Source organism: Plectropomus leopardus, chromosome 6 (assembly GCF_026936395.1).
Source record: "Plectropomus leopardus strain MGB_pleo_1.0 chromosome 6, ASM2693639v1, whole genome shotgun sequence".
Taxonomy (NCBI): Eukaryota; Metazoa; Chordata; class Actinopteri; order Perciformes; family Serranidae; genus Plectropomus; species Plectropomus leopardus.
The window spans coordinates 19,009,755-19,032,405 of record NC_142181.1 but is presented as its reverse complement, the minus strand read 5'-3'; the positions used below and the strand labels follow the sequence as shown (position 1 = coordinate 19,032,405).

At 38.4% G+C, this 22,651-nt stretch overlaps 2 protein-coding genes across 5 annotated transcripts; both read left to right on the top strand.

The window, feature by feature from the left end:
- Positions 1–6,562: 6,562 nt before the first annotated feature.
- Positions 6,563–10,119, top strand: LOC121943597 (uncharacterized). The gene is made up of 10 exons (XM_042487158.2): positions 6,563–6,721; positions 6,806–7,108; positions 7,241–7,294; positions 7,384–7,419; positions 7,529–7,645; positions 7,733–7,757; positions 7,863–7,903; positions 7,995–8,045; positions 8,140–8,252; positions 9,775–10,119. The coding sequence occupies exons 1-10, from the start codon at positions 6,673–6,675 to the stop codon at positions 9,898–9,900; spliced, it is 915 nt and encodes a 304-aa protein (XP_042343092.1). The 5' UTR covers positions 6,563–6,672; the 3' UTR covers positions 9,901–10,119.
- An 84-nt stretch (positions 10,120–10,203) lies between these two features.
- On the top strand, positions 10,204–22,540 carry nrgnb (neurogranin (protein kinase C substrate, RC3) b). 4 transcript variants are annotated; one of them, XM_088078936.1, is made up of 7 exons: positions 10,204–10,702; positions 10,799–10,863; positions 11,900–11,980; positions 12,840–12,883; positions 13,720–15,484; positions 19,903–20,104; positions 21,562–22,540. In XM_088078936.1, exons 1-7 carry the CDS (start codon positions 10,549–10,551, stop codon positions 21,615–21,617), a joined length of 2,367 nt encoding a protein of 788 aa, XP_087935062.1. In that variant the 5' UTR covers positions 10,204–10,548; the 3' UTR covers positions 21,618–22,540. The 4 variants fall into 4 exon arrangements, with proteins under 4 accessions (XP_087935062.1, XP_087935063.1, XP_087935064.1 ...); XM_088078937.1 differs by having other exon boundaries at positions 10,235–10,702; positions 19,903–20,058; XM_088078938.1 differs by lacking the exons at positions 10,204–10,702; positions 10,799–10,863; positions 11,900–11,980; positions 12,840–12,883; positions 13,720–15,484 and adding an exon at positions 18,269–18,476.
- Positions 22,541–22,651: the final 111 nt, after the last annotated feature.

Here is a 22,651-nt window from a genome sequence, read left to right as displayed (position 1 = left end):
GGTGCCTGCAGGGCAAGGAAACTGGGTGCCATATGCAGTCCCTGGTGATGCAACATCAAAACAGTTATATCCACATGAATGACTCATGATTACAGCTCTAAAGGAAAAAATACATTTTATTTTATGAAATCAATTTAATACAGGAAGCTGTATTTTGTCTTTAAATGTTTTCAGAGCAAAACATAGAATTACTTTAACAATGATTTTGTATCTTTTTTAACTACAGCAACTTACACATTTATTAATTTAACTTAGATATAACCTGTATTATGTCATGTGTACCTTCAGGACAGTAGTGTCCAGAGCTGCATCGACCTGAAGGAGCTCCAGATCCAGCCAAACAGTACCAGCCCTGTGGACATGGTTGGCACTCACTTTCAGATTCCAATCCACTGTGACCACTCCATGTCCCCACAGGACATTTGTACTGGGTGGGAAACATAGTTCCAGGGGGACAGTAATGCCCGGCAAAGCAGGAGATTGGAGGTCTCTGGATACCACCAGTTCCTGATAAAACATTAATAATATAGACATTAAGGTGCATGCAAGCTATAGATTTATTGATGTAAAGTAGGTTTGGTTGATAAGAACACAACAAAATTTTAAATTTCCAAACAAATACCCCAGTTATGATAGGATTTGGCAATTTGTGGATTCCCATGACAGCTCTTAAACCTTAGAAGGGTCAGTAAGCAATTCTGGAGAAAGATATTAGATTGCTGGGTCTCAATCCCAAATATCTATAATAACCTTGGGTTGGTAGTTGCACCGAATTACCAATCCAAAGTGACTGTATTTGATAACCTGAGAATGAGACTAAACAATCAACTTTCTTTCTCCAGAATTATATGTTGCATTTTTGAGTGTAAAAGATTATCATTGTATCATTTATTGATTAGATTAGAGGCATTCATTGATAATTTAATTTCTCTAGAGTAGTCAAGTCAACTCAGAAATGTCTACAATATATCTTTAATGCACCTTTTAGTTTGAGTAAAACATGCATTGCAGCTCATATTACAAAATCTACATTATATTGAGCCAGCTTTGTTTGGCATAGGCAAATATATTATGAAATATTATGTAGTGCTTTTAAAGGCCAAATGAGCATGTATATGTGTGAAAGATAAATGGCACCTCGAAGACATGCATAACGAGCTGGGCACTGCTGACACTGTGAGCGGTCAGTGAGGTCAATGCGACTGCTGAGTGTCCCTGGTGGGCAGGCGTTGCTCGGAGCATTGGGTTTAGAAGAACCAGGGGGACACGCAAACCTATAAGGCAAAATAATAGAGTAAAACATTTCAAAGCAGGATGAGTTCCGAGGCAAGTTTTTACTCCTTCAAGTCAGACATGCAGTATCAAAAACTATTTTACTGTATCCCTGAAACATGCTTCAAAGAAAATCTTTTTTTTGATTCTGAGGAAGTTTCTTACCCCTGCATGCAGTCAACATCTGGAGCTCTCAGAGCTACCTGTGTGCAGGCCTTCCCTGCATAGCACTCCCTGCAATCAGCTAACTCATCCTGGCCCTCTAACGGGTTGAAAGAGCCTGGTGGACAAGGTACAGGGTCCCTTGTCCCCTCAGGACAGTAAAAACCAGCTGGACATTTGAGACAGTCCTTCACACCTGGAGGGAATAATTACAACAAGACTTAATGTTTTGAACACACTGTAGGCTGACTATATCGGTTAGATTAATTCAAATTTACCAACTGGAGATTTTGTAATCTACCTCCGTTTTATAGGTTTGCTCATCTAGCACATAGTTGTATTTCCCTTAACAGTCATCCATTATTTTTTCTATACTGGACTCACAGCTCCAGCTTGCCACAGTTTTTATTTCTAAATTAGGCGCTTTCTCTCTTTGCCCTCTTGGCATCCATCTGTTGCAATTTCTCATCCCTATATTATGGTTCATCACAGGAATGAAACAACACTTATATTTTTATATAACCACTGAGTTTTGCTATGATAGACTGCTATAGAACCACGTTAGTTTAAACTGAGCTGCTGAAGGACTGTCGGGCAGTCTTCAGATAATCATTTTACTAAAATTACAAGTCGGAGCCTCATAATTCGGTGTGCAGTGGAGAAAAAAAAAATCAATGATTGTAAATTTGTGGTGTGTATAAAACAGTAATACTACGGCATATAAATTCACTTATTGCTCCTTGATGAGGGGTGAAGGTGCCTCGAGGACAAATCACTTCTTCCAAGGTGCCAGCAGGACAATATCTGCCACGAGCACAGGGCAAACCAGGACCAGAAGAGCCTACACCAAACAAACACACAATCACACACATATGCATAACATACAAAATGGACCAAACTTTATTATTTCAGTATGTTGTTACTCCATTGAAGTCAGTGTATTAATGCTAAGACTTACCTGCAGGACAGAAGCGTCCTTCTCTGCATCTCTTGCAGGCTGCCCTACTTGTCTGACCCAGTTGTTCCCCCGCTGTACCAGCAGGGCAAGGTGACCCATGAGGGGTAGCAGTGCCCTCTTCACAGTAATAGCCCTGTGGGCACAGGAACTGGGAGGTAGGTCTCCGTGAGCTGCCTTCCAGACAGTAAAACCCTAGAGAAAAGTATTAATAGATAAGTTGATAAGAATATTTTTGGTTCTTTTTTTTCATGATGTATGCTAAGGACATGCAAAACAATTAGCTAAGTAAAAGTGTCCTACAAACTGTAAAAAAAAAAAACTGTAACTGAGTCAGTAAGACTTGACTCAGACAGGAAGACATTTTGACTTGTCAAAGTAGAAAAAGCACAGGTGGAATTACGAACATTAATGATGACTCCATCTCATTTAGGTGAGCCAGTTCCTTGATGCTGATATTGTGCTTATTGTGAAAACTTAGCTTACTGGCTTTTGTGAGGTCAGAATTGAATTGAATTGGGAAAAAAAGCTTTAGTTTCTCTGCACTGGCAGCATGAAACAATCTGCAGAACGATCTTAAGTTTCAGCATATGGTGACCTTGAATGATTTTAAAACCATGGTGAAATCTATTAAGTCCAGTCTGTCTGTGAGACACTGTTTTATCTGACTGTTATATGTTACTCAAATCTATGTGCTTTTATGTGAATGTCATTTGTTGTTGAAACTCTGTGTTGCTGGCATTCTTGGCCGAGTCTCCCATGTGAAAGAGATCTTTGATCTCAGTGGGACATACTGGTTAAATAAAGGCTAAATAAAAATAGACAAAATACTGGAACACTTAATGAATCCATAATTAATATCATTTTTACACCTGTGCTTGTCCTCCCTTGACAAGCCAAAATGTCTGCTGTGAAAAGAGCTTCCTTCAAAGGTTTGCCACTATCATTCTTTACCCGCAGGACAGATTGTGCAGTCTCTCAGCCTTTGCAGTCCGTCTTTAGGACCATAACTCCCGGCAGGACAGGGAGCAGCTACGCCTCCCACACAGTAATGACCTGGAGCAAAGAAAAACATGTACAAATACATTTTAGGGCTTCTTCTAGGAGGTCTGGAAACTGTAATATAAATGTCAGTTTGCAGTGAGAAACAGTTACCTATTGGACAGACCACACATGCTAACTCTTCCCTCGTGTCTTTGTAAGTTCCTGGCCGACAGGTGATCGTTTGACTTGACCTGTGGACTGACTGGCTCCAGCGGGGGGCCGCGTCTCCTCCACACACCAAAGATGTATCATTACAGCTTCGGCAGTAAGTCTGTCCAGATGAGGAAGACCAACTAGGAGGACAAGGGAGCGGCTGTGACATCCCACTATCTGGACAATAACTCCCTACAGCAGGCAGAAGGAACATTTTTAGTAGTTGTGGGACCTTTTAAATAACAAATTAACAGATTTATTTCAAATCTATTCATATATCAAAAACAGTATCGAGAGCACATTAGATCATTATTGTTGAACTACCTGCTGGACACTGCACACACTGGATGGTGCACACAGTGGAATAGAAGCCCGGGGGACAGTCATTACACAAAGTGTGATTTATGTTTGGCTCCTGGCCAGGTCCACACTTAAAGCATATATAAGAGATGAATGAACAAAAAAACATACAACTGAGATTAGGCACACTTAACCAACCCTTTTTAAGGCAGAGCAGACTTTATTTTCTCTCAGATATAAGACGATGGGTTTAAAATTGAAATAGTCTGCTGTAATAGTTACTTTCATAGGAAATCCAGAGGTGCAGAAAGAATCAACAGGGCACGGCAAACACTGTTGAACACCCTCAGGAGAATGTAGTCCTGGAGGACATAAAGAGAGGGTCCCATTGGCTGGATCACATGAGAAACCTGCAGGACACAGCCTACAGTCCGCTCTGTCCTCTGTACTGATTAGACCTGGAAAACAAAACTGCAATATACACAAATGAGTAAAGAAGCTATAATGACAATGATGCTACTTGTCATACAATGTTTCCCCAAAAATCAAAAATGCATCTTTTCCTCTTACCTGTATCAGTCTAGATTTTTTTTATAAGTTGCTGAGTGTTGGAGATATTGGCTGTAGAGATGCTTTCTCTCCAGTATAATGGAACAGAATGGCATCTGGCTTTTGGTGCTTAATGTGCCAAGTAAATACATTTGAAAAACTCAACAGCAATGTCCAGAAATCTTTCCAGAAATGATGACCTAGTTACTTAAGATAATCCACAGACCTTTTTATGAGCACTCTCATGGACTATTTTCTCTCTACATACACCACGAGCGAGATGCTCATGCTCATGACAGCGCAATTTGTAAACATAATTTGTGTCCTTAATGATAGTTAGCGCAGTGGTGCTAGGTGAGCTAGTTGGCAGGTGTAGTTTGGTGGAAAGAAAACAGTTCCTACACAAAACTACTCACAATAAAGTCTTTGGATTATCTTGAGTAACCAGGTTAAAATTTCTAGAAAGAGACATTGCTGTTGAGCATTAAAATGTTTATTTATTTATTTATTTTTGGGCACTTTGAGCACCACAAGCTGAGTGCCATATAGTTCCAATATATAAGAGAGAAGGCAGACATTTTTACAGCTGATATCTCCAACACTTAGCAATAACAGTGAAACATTATGTGAGTAAATTTGTCATGTGTGAATGGGTTTAAATCCAAAGCTGTCTCTTACCTTGCAGTCGCTGATACTGATTTTCCCAGTGTAGAGGTTGAATGTTCCTGGTGGACATCTATGAGGTGCAGATACATTGCCAGGACAACTATATAACAGAAAGATGTTCATTTATTATGTACGTAGGCTTAAATTTCTCAGTAGCAGTGGCACAATTTGTATGTTAAATCTTATTTCTTACATGTGATTCAATGACAAGAGCAACATAATAAGTTTTTTTCTATGTATTTTTATATAGTACAAGTAGCTAAGACAGGTCAGTAACTTCAATGATGATTGATGACTTACAAATGACCAGAGGGACACTCCAAACAAAACTGGTGGGAGAAGTATTTTCCCTCTGGACACTCATCTGCATTTATGTCTTCACTGAGGAGGAGGTCAGCACTGCCTTCAGATGATTCTTAATTAAATAAATTAATGCCAGGAAGGACGTAGAAGTCTGTTATTAGTCAATATGTTTGACTGTACAGTCAAGGGTTTTGTTTCTTCTTAAATTACCTTCATTTGTTAAACATACTGTAAAAAATAATAATGATATAATGATAATATTTTTAAGAGCCATCGCTCTTACCTGAAGCCAGTCCAGATTGTGTTAACACCACGAAAATCCATGAAGCTGAAAAACATAACAGGTGCATTGCTTTCCATGAGCACATTATCACCAAATCTCAAATTAAGTCTTCACCATTTCATTTTTGTCGCAAATTTTTATTCAAAACTGTTTGGTCTGAGCCTGCAGGACTGATTGCTTAAAGGCATGAAAGTGAGAGGCCCTCAGTCACTGAAAGTGAAGCAGGAGCACGAAATGTGAGTCCCATGTGATTGCCGTAGCTGATAATGGAGTGCAATGATGTTCTGTAACTGTAACCTTCCCCTTTCATAATGCATGAGTGTGTGCTAAGGCTAACCCAGATATTGTATCTGTTAGTGGATCACTTCAATTATTTATGTTACCTGTGTAATTCATTTAGAGGATATAAAAAGAAGAAAATATCGTACAAATATGAAAAAGCAGATGGATTTCTGGAATCAATTAAATGAATCTGCATGCGAACGTTGAGAGCTTCATCACAAAAGATCCCCTTTGTCCTCAAACTGTGAGGATTTAATAATAAATAATTTAATGTTAGTGGAAAATGAATGTGAGGCACATCCTCTGAGCAGAGAGTGAGCTGCAATGGTGCATCTGCAGATACAATATGTGCAAGCCACATTATCACATGTTTCCTTTTCAGGTCAAAAGCAAAATATACTCTTTGCACTGTTAATGTAAAAGTAAAATTTTGTTTGTGTGTACTTTTCGTATTGAGAATATGCTTTGTTTTTTTACCTTGCAGGAAGTCAGGTGCAATAATGGAAAATGTGTATTATTTTTACACATCTCTGAATCCTGTTGTTCACCACTTCCTGTACCCTTACCCCGGGGTTGGAGCATATGTGTGGGTATTTCAGTATTTCTCTGCAGGTGCAAGCATCAGCAAACTTTGTGAGCACAACATATTTTGAGCACAACATATTTGATTGCATGTTTTGAGGCAGCAGGAATCAGAACAACAATGATGATCACAGTCCACTTCACTTTGCTCCTGCTCTGGGTTACACAAGGTACATTAAGTTGTTTAAATACATATGCATGTATCTGATGTAATGTTTTTTGTTTTTTTTTTCTGAAATGTGCTCTCTCTGCAGATTCTGTGAGCTGTCTTCACACAACAACACCCATTGGTTTCTTGGCTGTAGCATTAGGGGACTCTCTTACATTAAACTGCACCTACAATTGCTCCACTGGATTTATTCGTGGCTGTTGGAGTAAAGCATCAGATGACTCTGTCTGTCACGGGACATTCAGCAAAAACTTTTGCACAACATCCCTTCATCTATCAAATGTGTCCACTGAAGATCTCGAGAAGAACTACACTTGCTACACACAAGCCACAGATGACCCGCTAATTCCACAAAAAACAGAGCGGATTGTTTTACTGCAACTGAAAGGTTAGTATATGAAAATCTGTATATATCAGCCTTTATCTTTTCTTTGGCTATTATTTAAAAAATATATATTACAAAGCTGGAAATAGATTCATTTCAGTGTTTATTTATTTATTAGTTTTTGCTTTGTTTCAGCTCAAACAAGCACCCCAAACTGGACAGTTGCCCCAAAGACTGGAACTAAAAATGGTGAGGACCTTGAGGACCATGTCTGATATTAAATGTTCTACAATTGTAACTATACATTTTTTATATATACTATATTTTACATTTCTCAGCATCTCTTCCTGCTATGCCAAAATATTCAAGTGGAGGTAAGAAGGCACTTAGAAGAAATGCATTGAGTTATAATGTGTGACTGCATTCTATATAATTTCAATCAAAATACAATATAAGTTAATATTATTGTTTCCATTTTAACAGGAGAATTTACTGGAATTAAGGTTTTAGCAACAGTTACGGTTGCTGTGGCCATGGTGCTTGCAGCATTGGCTGTTTACTTGTGTCTGAACCGGAGCAGACAGAGCTGGGATGATAAAGGTGATCATGAAATATAACACTATGAACATACATGTCTGTAAAGGAAATACAAATAATTTGATCTTTATATCACTGTGTGCATTCCAGGGGGGGCTGTTGTGTCAAGGTCTGGGTGAGTACAATTGAAAATGACTATTTGGGTAAATTTGTGTTCAGTTACCTTTTAAAATCTGTGATTGTGTATATTCTTTAATTTCTTTATCCATTCCCATTTCAGCTCGCCACTGCCAACTCACGCTGTCCCCTCACCAGTGAAGGGTAAACAGTTTAAAATATCAAATATATAATACTTTGGCCTTCAAAAAATCCCAAAAAAAGTCCTGCTATTCATACCTGTCATATTCCACAGGGTCACTTTCAACACAAAGTGAAAGAGTGACTTTGAGAATTCCTACATCAGGTAAGATGATCTCTGGATCAGCAGCAACACAGTTATTTTTGTTAACACATCACTGTCTACAATACAAAAACATTTCAAAATTTCTTTGACCCAGACAATGAGAGCGACACTGAGGTTCCATACGCTGACATAATGATCACTGTCCGAGGTGTCAGTACGCCAGAGCTCACCCAGGTCTGCTACTTGACTCCTGGAGATCAAAAAGAGGTGAGGGACGAGATTTCAGAGTCAATATGTTTGTGTGTTTTTCTTACTGAATGTTTTTTCTCCTTTGTATTATATGAATAATAGATCACCTGCATGAATGTAAAGTAGGTACATGCCTATGCTGTTTTTATTTTTTATAGTTTACTGTTGATCGTGAACAAGGTGACGCAGAATATATCAGCTTAAATCAATAAGCAGTTAATTGGCTATGCTTTAAAGACAGCTCGAGGTTTGAGGGGAGTGAGGAGCTACTCTGTGTGTAAGGCATCACTATGGGGTTGCCACACAAGAAAATGTGGAGTCTGCACATATGTATTTTAGTCATAATGTTAGCACTTCTTAAGCATATCTTACTTGTTTAAATAGAGTTATACAAATAAACATATAGTCATTTGCCAGTTTATTTGGAATTTATGTCAACTTGAAAGACTTAATATATGCAACATATCATAGTATTATGCAATACAATTTAAATGGTAACTTTGTTTTGTTTTGTTTTTTCAATCAGGACACTATTTTGCATGTTTTTGTGTCGAACTGACTAATGGGAACAAAAATTTATATAACTGATCCATTATTAAATACGATTGCTGCAGCTAGCGCTGCAAAACAAGCTGCACCACAGCAGATTCAGCTTAAATAAACTGTAATTTTTATCATCATAAAACAAACAAACAAACAATCATTTAAAGTTCTAAAGCGAAAATAATACTCCAATGTTTCGACAAACACCAGCTCTGGTTCGGCTAAATAAATCCTTAATTTAACCCTTAAAGATGTAAAAATATGTTGGCTCTATACATGCTAAAATTATATTTTATTTAAGTGGAGTCTGGTTGGTTCAGCAATAGCGATTTTAAGGCTGTTTTGGGTTAAACAAAAATGATCTTGCTCTTTAACTAAAGGCCATTCTCTGTAGGGAATCCTAATAATCTGAGCCGGCAGATTTAAGCACTTTTAATGGATGTAAAACAACAATGCCAAATGCCCTTAGTGGTTACATTGCAGCCTGTTACTCAGCAGTTTTAATATTGTTGTTCTAATTAGTCTCCTAGACACAAAAACATGAAAAATAGGGTCAAAGTTGAAAAGTTACCCTTTAACAGCACCACAAACTAAAGGCTCCAAAATCACCATAAAATTGAATTAACATCTCTCTCACAGCTAATAACCTTTGTGAAGGTAGGATTTATTGCAGGGGTGTTGAATTAGCTGGATGCGCCTCATAAACTGGCAGCTGAATAGATACATTGTCTAACAAGTCACTTTTAATGTTGGTTTACACTTCTGCAAGTTGCAAGGTTAAAATGTAGCCTGGACCAAATTACGTTATAAGTTATTTTGGAGTAACAAGTGGTGGCCTAGAGTAGATGTGTTGCTGTTACACATAATGAAAACAGTTTTATCTTTTAGTATCAGTGGTAATATTATTAAATACTCTCTAGGAGAGGTCCCCAGCACTGTTAAGCAAATCTTGCTATTCGAAGCATGCTGCATGAGTTTTTCTCTGCTTCCTCTCCAGTGGTGGGGAGATGAATCCAGGTGTCACCTACATGCCTCCCGGTCAGCTGACAGACTGCATGTCCCCCAGCAGGTCAGCCGCAAGATGAGCACCAACTCGGAGTATGCAGTCATCACATATGCCTGACTGAGGACAGCTGGTGCTGGGAGAGGACAGGAAGAAGATATTGCCTACACATCTGGTTTTTGATATAGCCTACAATAATAATACATGTCTTTTTTTCCCTTTCTTTTTAAAGATAATGCTGTTTTATATGACTCCTATTGTTGTTGATGTTGTTTTTTAGGTGTTCTGTGTTTGTAATGAGCCCACTTTAACTTCCAATAAAGCCTTTTTTGTATGTGAGTTTCATGGTATTTGAGCCTTGTTTGTACCCGTAGTTAGAACCGTCTCCTAGAAACGCTCACCAACAAAACACATTAGCCGACTGCTAGGTAAAACACACAAGTAAACCTACAGGTGGGCTCAATCTGCAAGACATTTCAGGTTACAGGTGTAGCAATTTACCAATATAGTGACACTTTCTGAATCGCGTTAAATATATATTTAAGCACTTAATTGGTGTGTGACGACAAACCAGCTATCATACTTAGCTAACTGCAAGTTAACGTTTGCTCATTTTCTGCGGAGACTTTCCAGTGTTAGCTAGCTTTTTCTCTTCCTCCTAACGCTACACAACGGGAAGAAATACTGAGGACAACTTCGACTTCTCCTGAACGGTTTCCCCTTGCTGTCACAGAGGTTACCGTCCCAGTGTATCAAAAAGAAAAAAAAATGTCGGTACTTTTCTCCAATACTCACGTACGGGTCCCGCAAGGGTTTCGTGCCATCATGGAGGGGCTGGTCAGAGAAGTCCTGCGAGACCAGCCTGAAGACATCCCTAAATATGCTGCGCAGTACTTCGATGCTCTTCTCAAACAAATACAAGGTAACTACAACTTTATTGGCTATGTGGTAAAATGTGACAAATGCCACTGACTGTTGTCAAATTGGTTTGTTTGTTTGTTTGTTTGTTTGTTTGCAGAGAGTGGCATGGACACCGCTGAGTGGGCTGCTAAACAGGACAACCATGTATTCAAGGCTACTGAGGTACATAATCAAAGTCACCACTCTCACCATACATATAAATATTAACTCTGATTATTGAAGTTAAAATCAAGTATCAGAATATTCTATATATGTCATAAAGTATCTTATCACTGTACTTAAGTATCAAAGGTTATTTTATGATATTAAATGTACTCAAGTATTGAGGGTAAAACTAGAAGTAATGCTAGTAATAAATAAGAAAGTGGTGAGCATTATTAAATGTATTTATCCGTAACATGTGCACAACCTTAAAAACTGAGTGTACATTATACTTAAAGGAAAACAAGTTTTTTTTCACAACTTAAAGTATTTAAAGAACAAAATCCAGTTTTCTTTCCCTTCCTTCCTTACTCTTTTCATCACCCATATTATAGCAATAAACTAAATGCTTAAGGAAATGTAGTGGAGTGAAATATACATTTTATTTAGGAAATGCATTGAAGTAAATGTGAAAGTTGACAGGAATGAAAAGCTCAAGTAAACTACAGATGCTCCCAAAAAATACTAATGTACTGTAACAAAGTATTTTTACTTTGTTACATTACACTACTGTGTGCAGTTTTGACGTCCAAAGCCCTTCGTGAAGTAAAAATAGATCCTCAATATGGGCTCTAAAGAGCCAAGTAATAAAAATATATTGTTTAATTTAATAAAAATGTGAGTTTGTGTGTGTAAATAATTGACCATGTAAACCATTCTTTTTTATGAAATAGCAATATATTTAAATGAATAATATTAAAACAACAATTTAAAATGTTACAGTGAAAGTGCTTTAAATATGAGATAATATTATTGATATACAAAATGCCAGTATTTTAAGCAAACAATTTTCATATTAAGTGCGTTTACACGATCAGGTTTTTGGAATATCCAGTTTATGTGTTAACCAAATAAAAAGAAAATGTATGAAAAGAAAATAATTTTAAACGTGTCATCCATGACAGATGACATTATGGGGTAACAGAAAATGAACTGTTATCCTGTATGACAAAATTGTTATTGTTATTAGTCAAGCATTTGTTTTGACTACCTACAGAAAGCAGAGCACCAAGAAGAGGAAAAGCTACTCGGCCCTGAAAAGGACTCCCCAGAGCCTAAAAGCAAGACTGATGATAAGGTTAAGTTTGACGCTTCTTCTCAATACAGAATATAAATTCACATATTTTTGTATGCCTTAACATTATAGTTTTGCAATAAAGAAGTAGCCCTGTTAGTTCACCATTTATGGCCATAATTTGTATGTTTGCAACTTAACTTCCAAGTATGTAAATTCAGATGTTTTCAAGTATGTAAATTTAAATTTTAAAGAATTAAATTCAAATTCAAGTATGTAAATATTTAATAAATACATTTGCATAAAGACAACATTATATATGTTTTTTAACTTTATCCCAAATTACGTAGGGTTTTAGTCACTTGTGTTCCAGTGAACGAAAAAAGGTAAATAAAACACACTTTAGGATAGACCTTTTAACTTTCCACCATTGTTTTGAGGTCCTTCAGGGTCTTGATGATTGTGTTACATCCTGTCTGATAATAATTGAGAAAATGCTCCAATGCTTAACAATCAACTGTATGTCATGTTTTTTTTTTTGTAATATATAAATATAGTGTTGGTAATACTCATTCAGTAATGCCTGTGGCAGATATTTTGAGAGTATTTGACTTTTAACCCTTTTTGTAGTTTCTTTGCATTTGACCATACAGTTACAACAGTCATCTAGTTTGACATTTCTGTTATTTCTAATAATTCTTAAACTTTGCAATACCCTCAATATATATTTTCATTATTATATATAAATATATATCATTTGTTAAACAGAGATTTAAAAATTTAATAAAAGTTTTTTGTTTGTTTATAAACATTTTCCTTATTTTTATATTATACCGGGCTTTGGACAACAAACATGAATGTCACATCATTGACCCATCTTTTTATCTATTCACCATTGTTGTTTTGTATTTTTCCCCAACAGACTAGTCCTAAAGAAGAGTGTGCAACAGAGGAGACCATTTCCAAGTGAGTCTCACTTTATGTGCAATCAACAGCCGGGAGGATCAACGAGAAAGGGAGAGGACGGACATGAGGGAAAGAACCGTAACAAGTTTAAAGTGAAGTAATTAGAATAAAATGTTGTATTTTTCACATTTATTACTTTAAGTTTCTGAATAAGCTGTATGAGGTATTTTGTTGACATGGTTATTGTTGGGTTTTCTTTTTTTTTATTTTTTTTACCCGGATTAGGAAAATTTGGAAGCAGAATTAGGGAAGAAGTGCACAGTTTTAATCACATTTCTGCAATTAGCATAGCACTCAACTAGGATTTCTGTAATGGAAGGTTTCACTTTTAAATGCTAATAACCATTATTCATTTTTCATTTTCCTACTTCGGCTTTTCAAACAATCAGAATCAGGTTTATCCAGTTTTGGTGTATTGATGCATAACATAAACATAGTAAACGAAAATGAAATAAAAGCAAGTATTGCAAAAATCAAGAAACATAAATATGAAATAGAAGAGAATAGTAATAAAAGAAAAAAAATAGTTTTCAAAAAATATAAAAATATGTACACTATAATAGTAATTCATTTTTAAAAAATCAATAAAAATGTATTGTGCAATAGAGGCTTGGAACTAGCACAGACCTCCAGCTCAATATTAAAAGCACTTTCAGGTTTGCATTGTCAAGGTTTAGAAGAAGGTGCAGGCAGGTCTGAAAGACAGGAGGCCACCTGCTGCAGGGAGACAGTCGCAGATGAGGCAATATGACTTTGTTTTATTTTGAAGAAGTATCACTTAAATCACTTTATTGAACATTCCCTTACTTAAGTCTTTCATTTTGCTTGCTTTCTAGAGAAAAATCATACGAGTCCCAAACTGATGATGAATCCAGTCAATCAGCAGAAGCCTCAAAAGTTTCCACCACACTACCTAATATCTCTGAAGAGGTTGATTTAAGTGAAAGCACAGAAGAAGAAGAAGGAAAAGAGGATATGACAGAGAAGCAGGTCATTTCAACGGAAAAGGGACTTTCAGAAGAGGAATCAGTCAGCAAACTTCCAGCTGCAGATGCACAGCCAGATGATCAAAGTGAGACAGAAGAGGAAAAAAACTCAACAATAACTACAGATGATCAAGCTGACAGGGCGGCTAATGGAAAAGATAGCAGCTCTGCTCCGGACCAAGATAAACCTCAGCCTGAGTTAGAGCTAAAGGATTTGTTATCATTTAGAGGGATTTCCAGTGTAGATGTGTGTGCTCAGGAACTGGGAATGGCAGAGGGAGGTGATAAACGAATGACTGCTGTTGTAGAAGAAAATATTGTTCACTCAGACAGTGAGGAAAATACTGACAATGAAGAACCAGTGGAGGTCCTATCATATTCTGGTTTAGCTGATGTGGACGTGTGTGCCACAGAGCTTGGAGGAACAGACGTAACCACGGGTGATGGTACACACGTTGTTGGAGAGGACAGCTCAACACTCCAACCTGAGGAAACTGTGGTACACTCATCACTGTCTCAATCTGAAACCCTTGAGGGCAATCAACATGAGGGAGAGGGTGAAGCAGAAACAATGGAGGAGGAAGGAACGGAGATCAAGGCTTCTTCTGGGGAAATAAATGAAAGGTTAGCTCATGCAGAGGATGCTTTAAATAGTAATGCAGTACCAAAGGAGGAGTCCTTGGTTGAGGTTCACTTTGAAGATATTCCAGAAGTTCAGATTAAAGAGTTTGAGGAGAAAATGCCACAGTCTAAGATATTAGAAACGCAACAGGAGGAAGAATCCGAAGAGATTACTGCAGCGGCGGCAGACCAGAATATATCCAGTGCACACGACCATGATGAACCTGAGATGATGGGAGTTAAAAATGAAGTTAACTCTGAAAGGGAGGAAATGCAAAGTCAGTATGGGATGTCTGATTTAATGAAGGAGAAGGTGGACACAAATGGTTCTAAATTAAATGATAGTGACGATGATGAGAATCGCGAAGGTGTTAAAACCATCAGCTCATCACATCAGCCCACCACTGAGGCAGACGAAGAAAACCCAGAGGATGAAAACGATCATAAAAATGAAGATAATGAGGAGATAAGTGAATTTCACCAGAATGAGGATCCCAAAAAAGAGGAAAAGTCAAATGAACCTGACTGTGAAGAAGATGAGACAACAGACACAGCTGGGGGAGACAAAGAGGACATACATACAAGAGGTTATAGTGAGGTGGAGGATCAGGAAATTGATGGCAGTGGTGCGGAAAATCCTTCATCACAAGTTACCCAGTCAGATATATCAACTGCTGTGACGGAGGCGGAGAGTGAAACTTTAGAGGCGAGTGCAAAACATCTATCAGGGGAGAACGAGGAGAGCCAGAGAACACCTGTAGAGTCACAGCTGGAGGATACTGTGGTTGAAAAAGAGGTCACATCAAAGGAAAGAAATTCAGAGGAACTTGAGATTGATTCTGAAATAAGGGAGAAGAGTGATGAAATTTGTGCAGAGGGCAGCATCAGCCACACTCAAAGTGCAGATCAACTGGCTGCAGACCAACAAGAAGAGGAAAGGCCACTCAGGCCTGAAAAGGACTCCAAAGAGCCCGACAGCAAGAGTGGTGACAAGGTAAAGTGTGATGCTTCTTCTCAACACAAAATACATTACAGATAGCCCTGTTAGTTTATTGTTTATGACCATAACTTATATGATTTGAATATAACAGCTGCTGCAACTCACCATGTGCCCTCCACTCGTATATGCAGGCTGAGAATAAATGTTCAGACAGTTTTAGACAGCGGTGTCTTTAGCTACAGTCTGCTCCCGTTCCCATCACATGTAGCCTATATAAATAAACCCTTCAAGGACAAGTCTGATCAACAGCGGCCCTCACTTTTTTCCCGCTTGGACTCTCTAGGGGTAGGTGACTGAGAATATCCCCAAAATAGTTATTTTTCTGTATGTTGTTTGCTCTGATAAACTTTGAACTAGAGCAGAGTGCCCTTTGAGCTTTGCAAATATATCCTCAACCCTCCCTTGACCCCTGAGACTTTTGCCCCTGTTCCCATAGATGTATTAAGAAACGTGGATACATTGTTAGAGGAAGGACCCCATTCAATCCTTTGTTCCCATATAGCAACGCATGAGAGACTTCCGCTGGCCAGTTCCAGTTTATCACCTTGCTAACATTTAATGGGGCTAAAATTATTTAGTCTTGTGGCTCTTCCAGACTTTCCAAATGTTATTGGATATAATTATAGTGACACAAGACTTTTCTTTCCAAGTGTAAGTCTATGGAAAAAGACTTTTTGGACTTTTTGGGCCCAGTGGAGTTTCATGATTGGATACATTTTGTGAGCATTACAGCCTGCAGTATACCACTCAGGATTTGATGCATTTGGTCTGAAAACATTTTGAAAGCCTAGAAGACAAGCTCGATTAAATAATTTTATTCCAATTCAGTTTGCCTAGAGCCAATGTGGAAGTAGCCTCTAGTGCTCTTGCTCTGTGGGCCAATGATCTTGAAGATACAGCTTATTTAACAACCAGGGAAGTTGAGCTTTTTTGTTTCATGTGACTGGGTCCCCGCCTCCAATGCTGTGTCCAGTTCTCTTTATAGATCCATAGGTGTGTGATGCACCTGTACATTCTCTCTATATTTTACGTAGATTCTGGCTCAAAGTAGTCTCGGATTTTAAAATAAATAAGATATTTATTAAAAGTTAAAAAACAAGTAATGGAAGAATGGCGGGACACACACAAACAAACACACACAAACTGCTCTCCAGTTACAGTAGTAGGATGCATTCGAGAGAGGGTCAACTCATCTTGACTGAAATATGCAGAAATTATAGTTTCACTTATTAAATTCACCATCATCTATGCCTTTGTTCACATACAGGCGGGATGGAGATGCTGTTTGAGGCCTTTGCTCTGCCGCATGCTCATAAAATTGTAATACTCTGGCTTTGTTAGTGCCAGATCCACTCTCCTCTGGGGAGCCACCACAGTGTCCACCTATTGAAACTTGACTGAGTAATCTATCATCATAAAAGAGCGACTGGACGATTTGTCTTGTGAATTAAGGCCTTTAACATTTTTACTGCTGTCACAGTTAGCCCTGTCTGATTTGTCTGGACAGACAGGGCTCCAAACACACGGGGAGGGGAGTGTAGGAAGGGTTACTAAGAATGTTACCATGGTAACCCCTCACCATCCTGCTCGCTCTAAGTGTCGTCATGGAATTAATAGGAGATGGTGATGCTGATAGTTGCTAGGCACCATCTGTATCAGTAATCTACCTTTAATAGCAGTTGCTGAGTGATTAAACATTAAAACATCACATTTGTGTTTTTACATACAATGCGGTGCTATTTAGTGTGATCTTGCTTTGTGGCAGAAGTTATTTCAGCCAAAACAAAGCTACATATATACAATGTACAATATATAGGCCATCTATTCTAACAGTGACCCCGCTGCAGTACCTCTTGTCTGTTTTATTTTATTTCTATGCCTTTTACTCACTGTTTACACGTGATTCTCCTATACTGTCATCATCTTACGAGAAGGCATACTGTGTTTGATTCATTAATGATTTAATATGAGCACACTTACTGCCATGACGGATTACAATACATGTAATTACACAGTTGTGTTCGTTCCTGCAAATTAACAGTGAGTTGATTGATAAAGCAAGTTTGTGAAATCAGCCTTGAGGATAACTTAACATATTGTCTGACTGGTTGCTAAAGCAGCGGGAGAGCGTTAATGTCAGATATATAACTCAGATAAATGGATGTTTTCTGTTTCTCTCCCTCTCCGTCTTGTCTCTGAGGCTGGCAGAGGAGTGTGGGCGGCCATACCAGCTGGGATCAGAGGGATGGAGAGGGTTGTTAGCTCGCTCAGCCTCTAATAAATTTATAACACCTCCTAGTGTAAAACAGTCCAAGATGCTTACACTGGTTTACTTCCTCGCTATTAGTGGAATTCGAAAGTCAGCAATTATTGTTTTATGACCATCTGGCTTTTACATAGTATTTCTATGTTGGTCATCTGTTTTTATTTGTGGAGTTTATTGTTGTAACACTGCAACTTGTGATTTTTTATGACGTGGGGTGCATGATAGTCACTTTGTGGTTTCCTATTTTATACCCAGGCTGTATCAGCTCATCATTTGCAATGTGTACCAAACTTTAAATCAAAATTGTGCAATTTTAGCCTGTTTCGGTTACTTTTCTCAAGTCTTCAGGCTGGTGAATGTTGAGGTCTGTTTTCGCTTTTTAATGGTAACATGAACACAGTATGTCAGCAGCCTTAATGGGACTGAAAAGATGGAACACATGCTGTCATGTTTGTAGGAGGTCTCTCTTTCCCTCCCTCCCTCTTTCTCTCTTCCTCTCTCTGTGACTGTATGTCTCTCTCTCACTCTGTGCGTGAGCGGGTGTTACTGAACATACAGTGATTGTTAGTAAGAGCCAGTGAGGCATCTGTATTATTCTGGAGACTCATTTAAAAAGAGCTTTGCTTGGTCCACATAGAAATCGAGGCGTACAAGTCATACTAGGTCAGCTTCCCTGAAGACTGAAGGCATCTCTGAGAGTAAGACATGGACTGTCACAATGTAAGTAGGATCTTTAGATGAACTTTTTTTTTAAAATACATTCTTCTTTTATTCGTAATCACTTTGGTTAATTTGGTGATATAGTTTGCTGGACACTATGGTATTTATTAGTGTTTGGCTGCCCTCAAACTGCATACAGCCATGTGTGTGTGTTTGTTTTTGTCCTTTTGCTTGAGAAAAAAAATATAATTTTAGCTATTTCTCACACAAATATTTCAATTTCACAGAGAACTGACCACATAAAGTGTTATTTTACACTGTTTTCAAGCTATTTTTATCGTAGGTGCATAATATTGCATGAGATTTGCGTCAGAATATCTCAAACCAATTTGTGTCAAATCAAGTACCCTGATGCAATAAAAACAATACGACTCCTGAGAAGGTGTGAAGCCAGCAAAATCCAGTGCAGCAGCCCTACAGCTCTGCTGCTGCAACAAAAAAAAACTGTTTTCTGGCTGCTCAGTGAGCAGTCAGACAGAGAGGCTAATGAATGCTGGTTGAACAGGTGGGTGGTCACACTCCTACACTGGAGGGGTTTCACTGGAGACATGATGCACTGCTTCACCGAGGCAGTGGGATGACAGTGGGCTCGTTCTGTGGGCTGCTTTTGTGTGAAATGTCAATCTGTTTCTATAAGCAAAGCACGGGGTGTAGCTGATATGTGTTCGCCACAGAATTTGAATTGGTGTTTACATAACTTGTCGACAGCCTTGGCGCTCTTCCACTGACACTTTATGACAAGCCAGAAATTTCTCTTCCACCCACCCCCCGTTTCCCTTGGGACAGTGGATGCTGTACTTTTAGACACTGAATGAGCTTCTGGTTTTGGTCAAAGTAACATTTTTGCTGTGTCATATGTTTTGGCCAGTGGTTGGAGAGACGGAAGTTATTTTTTCCTTGAAAGAAACCTTTTTTAAAGAAGAAGAATAAGTTATAAATCTGTCACACATGAAGCAGTCTTTGCTTTATCGTGTCTAAGGAACGATGGTCAATGATCTTCTAATCAATGACTGTTGCTCAGGTTGGGAATTCATGTCTGCTAAATATTCACTTTAATGCCTTTTTAAAGAATCTTTTACATTATTAAACAAAAAAAAAACAGCAGACAAGGATGATTCATTACAAAATAGGCTGACTCAGACATCAGTGTGTTATATGACAAGAAGAGAAGGGGAGAGAAAAAAGGTGGCAATGTGGGTTAGTGACCTCCTGAGAGCGCCATTGAAATCATGTAATAAGGGTGAGCCACTCTGCAACAGGCGCACATCCCTCACTGTCTGGAACACAGCTTTGTAGCTTATCCAGTTAACAAAATATGGTATCGCAATCTGTTGAGGGTTATTTTCTTCCACCAATGTGGCAGAAAAATGAAATCCTCAGACAATCATGTAATATGCTACCCCTCTGTGATTATACTTCCCTGCAGGAGGAGTGCAGCCGGCCCCAGGAGGAAGAGGACATCATGGACATCCCCCTTGATGACCCTGAGGCCAACAGGGCTGCCGCCAAGATTCAAGCTGGCTTCCGTGGGCATATGACCCGTAAGAAGATGAAGCCGGAGGACAAAGCAGAAGGGGAGGAGGTGAGCAGCACTGGGGATGTGCTCAACGGCAGCCAGGGGGACACAGGTCAGTGGTGTAGAACCATGGGGGTAAGAGTAGGACACATAATGCCACTAAAGAGGGCATTATGAGTAGTGACTGTGAAGACGGTAAAAGAGGCTCCCATCAGGAGCTGTCACTACAGTAGATGATGAAAGGTAAGTTTAAGTTGCTTATTTGATTGTAAACAGACTTAGAGTTTAAGTAATTTAAGATTCTATATAAGCGAAATAAGTTAGTATACTTTGATGATCATGTTGTTGGTTGAGTCTTTTTCAGGTGTCCCATTTTGTGAGAAATTGTGACCTTTCTCGGAGCTGAACACATTTACCACTTTACACACTGAGGGTAGAATCATTTAAAAGCTATACATAATTAAATACACCTATTAGAGCCCCTTATGGGTTATCCCAAGTGTGATTAATGCAACACATAACTGAGTGACTCATTTAATTACCCCATACTGTCTCCAGCAACACATGACTGAATCTTTCAATTACTTATTCGGTTGAAGGGGTTATAAATGAATCTGCTTGTGGATGCGCTGTTAAATTGCTAGAGAGAAAAAGATGTTTGTCAGTTCATCTCGAAAATGTCAAGTTACACTCTCACAATGGTAAACATGTTTTTGCAGTTTGAGTTTTACACAGCTGCGGGCGAGGAAATGGTTTCCAAAATCACTTTTTAGACCAAATGTGTTTTGCAGTTTTCTCCTGAGGATGTCTGCTATTTCAACAAAAGCTATGGTTGCACTTAGAAAAGATTTTGTGCCTTATTTTTTATCTCTGAAAAAAAGAAAAGAAACATATCATAGTATAAAAATATATCTCAGAACTCCACATATTTACATCAGATATTCAATCAAATATATTTTTTAATATTTTATTGAGGCATGAGACAAAGTTTAAATTCCCATCGCTCAAAATTTTATCTTTTCCTTTAACAAAGCCGCATTTTCTTTGAGGATATGGCTGACATAATGGATGCTCGTCAGTGATTCTCCCTAACCCAGTTGCTGGCTCCCTTGCATCATTATGTAGGAGATGTATTTATAGCTCCAGGTGCATTAGGTACAGTATATGCTTCAGAGGCCCGAGCAGAATTAATGGACCTGTCGGACTGGAACCATGTTCTCCCTCCCATTGGGGGAGACCCCCTTTTCACAGCAGAATTGGGTTTTTGAGCTTATCAGTTATGTCAGCCGGGTTCCCAGCGTTGCAAAATACTTTAAAACTTTGAAATTAATTCAACAAACAAATAATTGCATAATAGAAAGTTTCACCTCCTTTGAAAATGCTCAAGTAGCAAACCAAAGTTTTCTCTAAGTGTGTTTTCATAATAGATTCACCCACAAGTAACCTTAAAGTTTATGACTGTGCTTCGGGGCCTTTAACCTTGACGACAAGAGCTAGTGCAGAAACCGTTTTTTTTTTTTTTTAGCCTCTAAAGCGTTTAACTACGGCTTTGCCTGTTTCTGTTTTTAGAGACAGGAGGATCGGGGGCAGTAGAGAGAGACGACACATCTGTGCCAGAGCAGTGACGCCCCTGTCCTGACCTGGATGGAAGAAAAAAAGGGAAAGCAAGGTAGCGAGAGAGAGATGGCTGGCGTAAGCTGGCTGGGCTGGCTTTCAGGCACACCTTTTTACCCCAGGAGTCATTTTCTTTTTTTGACACAAATTAGCAGTAGAAAATGAACCGACAGTTTTTTGAGGGTGTGTTATGTAAATTTTGTGAACTTTAACACTCCTCTGCATCTTCAGCAGTCTCATCAGTGCGGATGTCTTTGACCCAGAATTTGCAACTCACTGCATGTACTTGTGAAACTTCTGGTAGTGTGCTAGTTTTTAGATGATGATCTGTGAATGTGAAAATGAATGTCCTCTAAATGCTAAACGGGGCTTATTTTGGTTGGATCCGTTCATATCATCTATGTATAAACCTTGTATGCATCAGCATTAGACTTTGCGTATTCAGTGGCTTAAATTATGTTATTTCTGCTTTGTTTATGGCGTGCTTGTATCTGGACCATCATATACCTATTTGACTTGCTTACAAAAACTGATTAAAACGTCAAAAGAGAAATAGCAATGTATGTTCTATTTATTATAATAATCCTGTTTGCAGTTGCCTCGATTATCTTTTTTTTTGATCACATGATAAGTAGGCTCTCTTTTCACCTTTTCAAGCATTTTCTATAAATCTGATCTTCCGAAACAGTAAGCATGCAGTAATCACACCCTTTTCCAGATGCATTTGGTACAACTTTATTTTATGAGACATTGCTTCAATATGCTCTGTTGTGTTGGTGGGTTTGACTTATTTGACGTATGTTAAATCAGGTGTGTGAAATTCCGTTGTCAAAGTTTGCAGAGCCGTCATGCTTTAAAACTAACTGAATAATACCTTGGTGAACTTTGCTGTAGAGTCATGTCATTACACTAATAAATCCACCTTAAATATACAGTGAAATGTCTGTTTTAAACTTCATTAATTCAGGTTAAGTACCTGTTTGTTTCAAACAGTACCTTTCATGCCATCCCGCTTACAGCTCTGTTCTTCCGTGATCATTTTTTC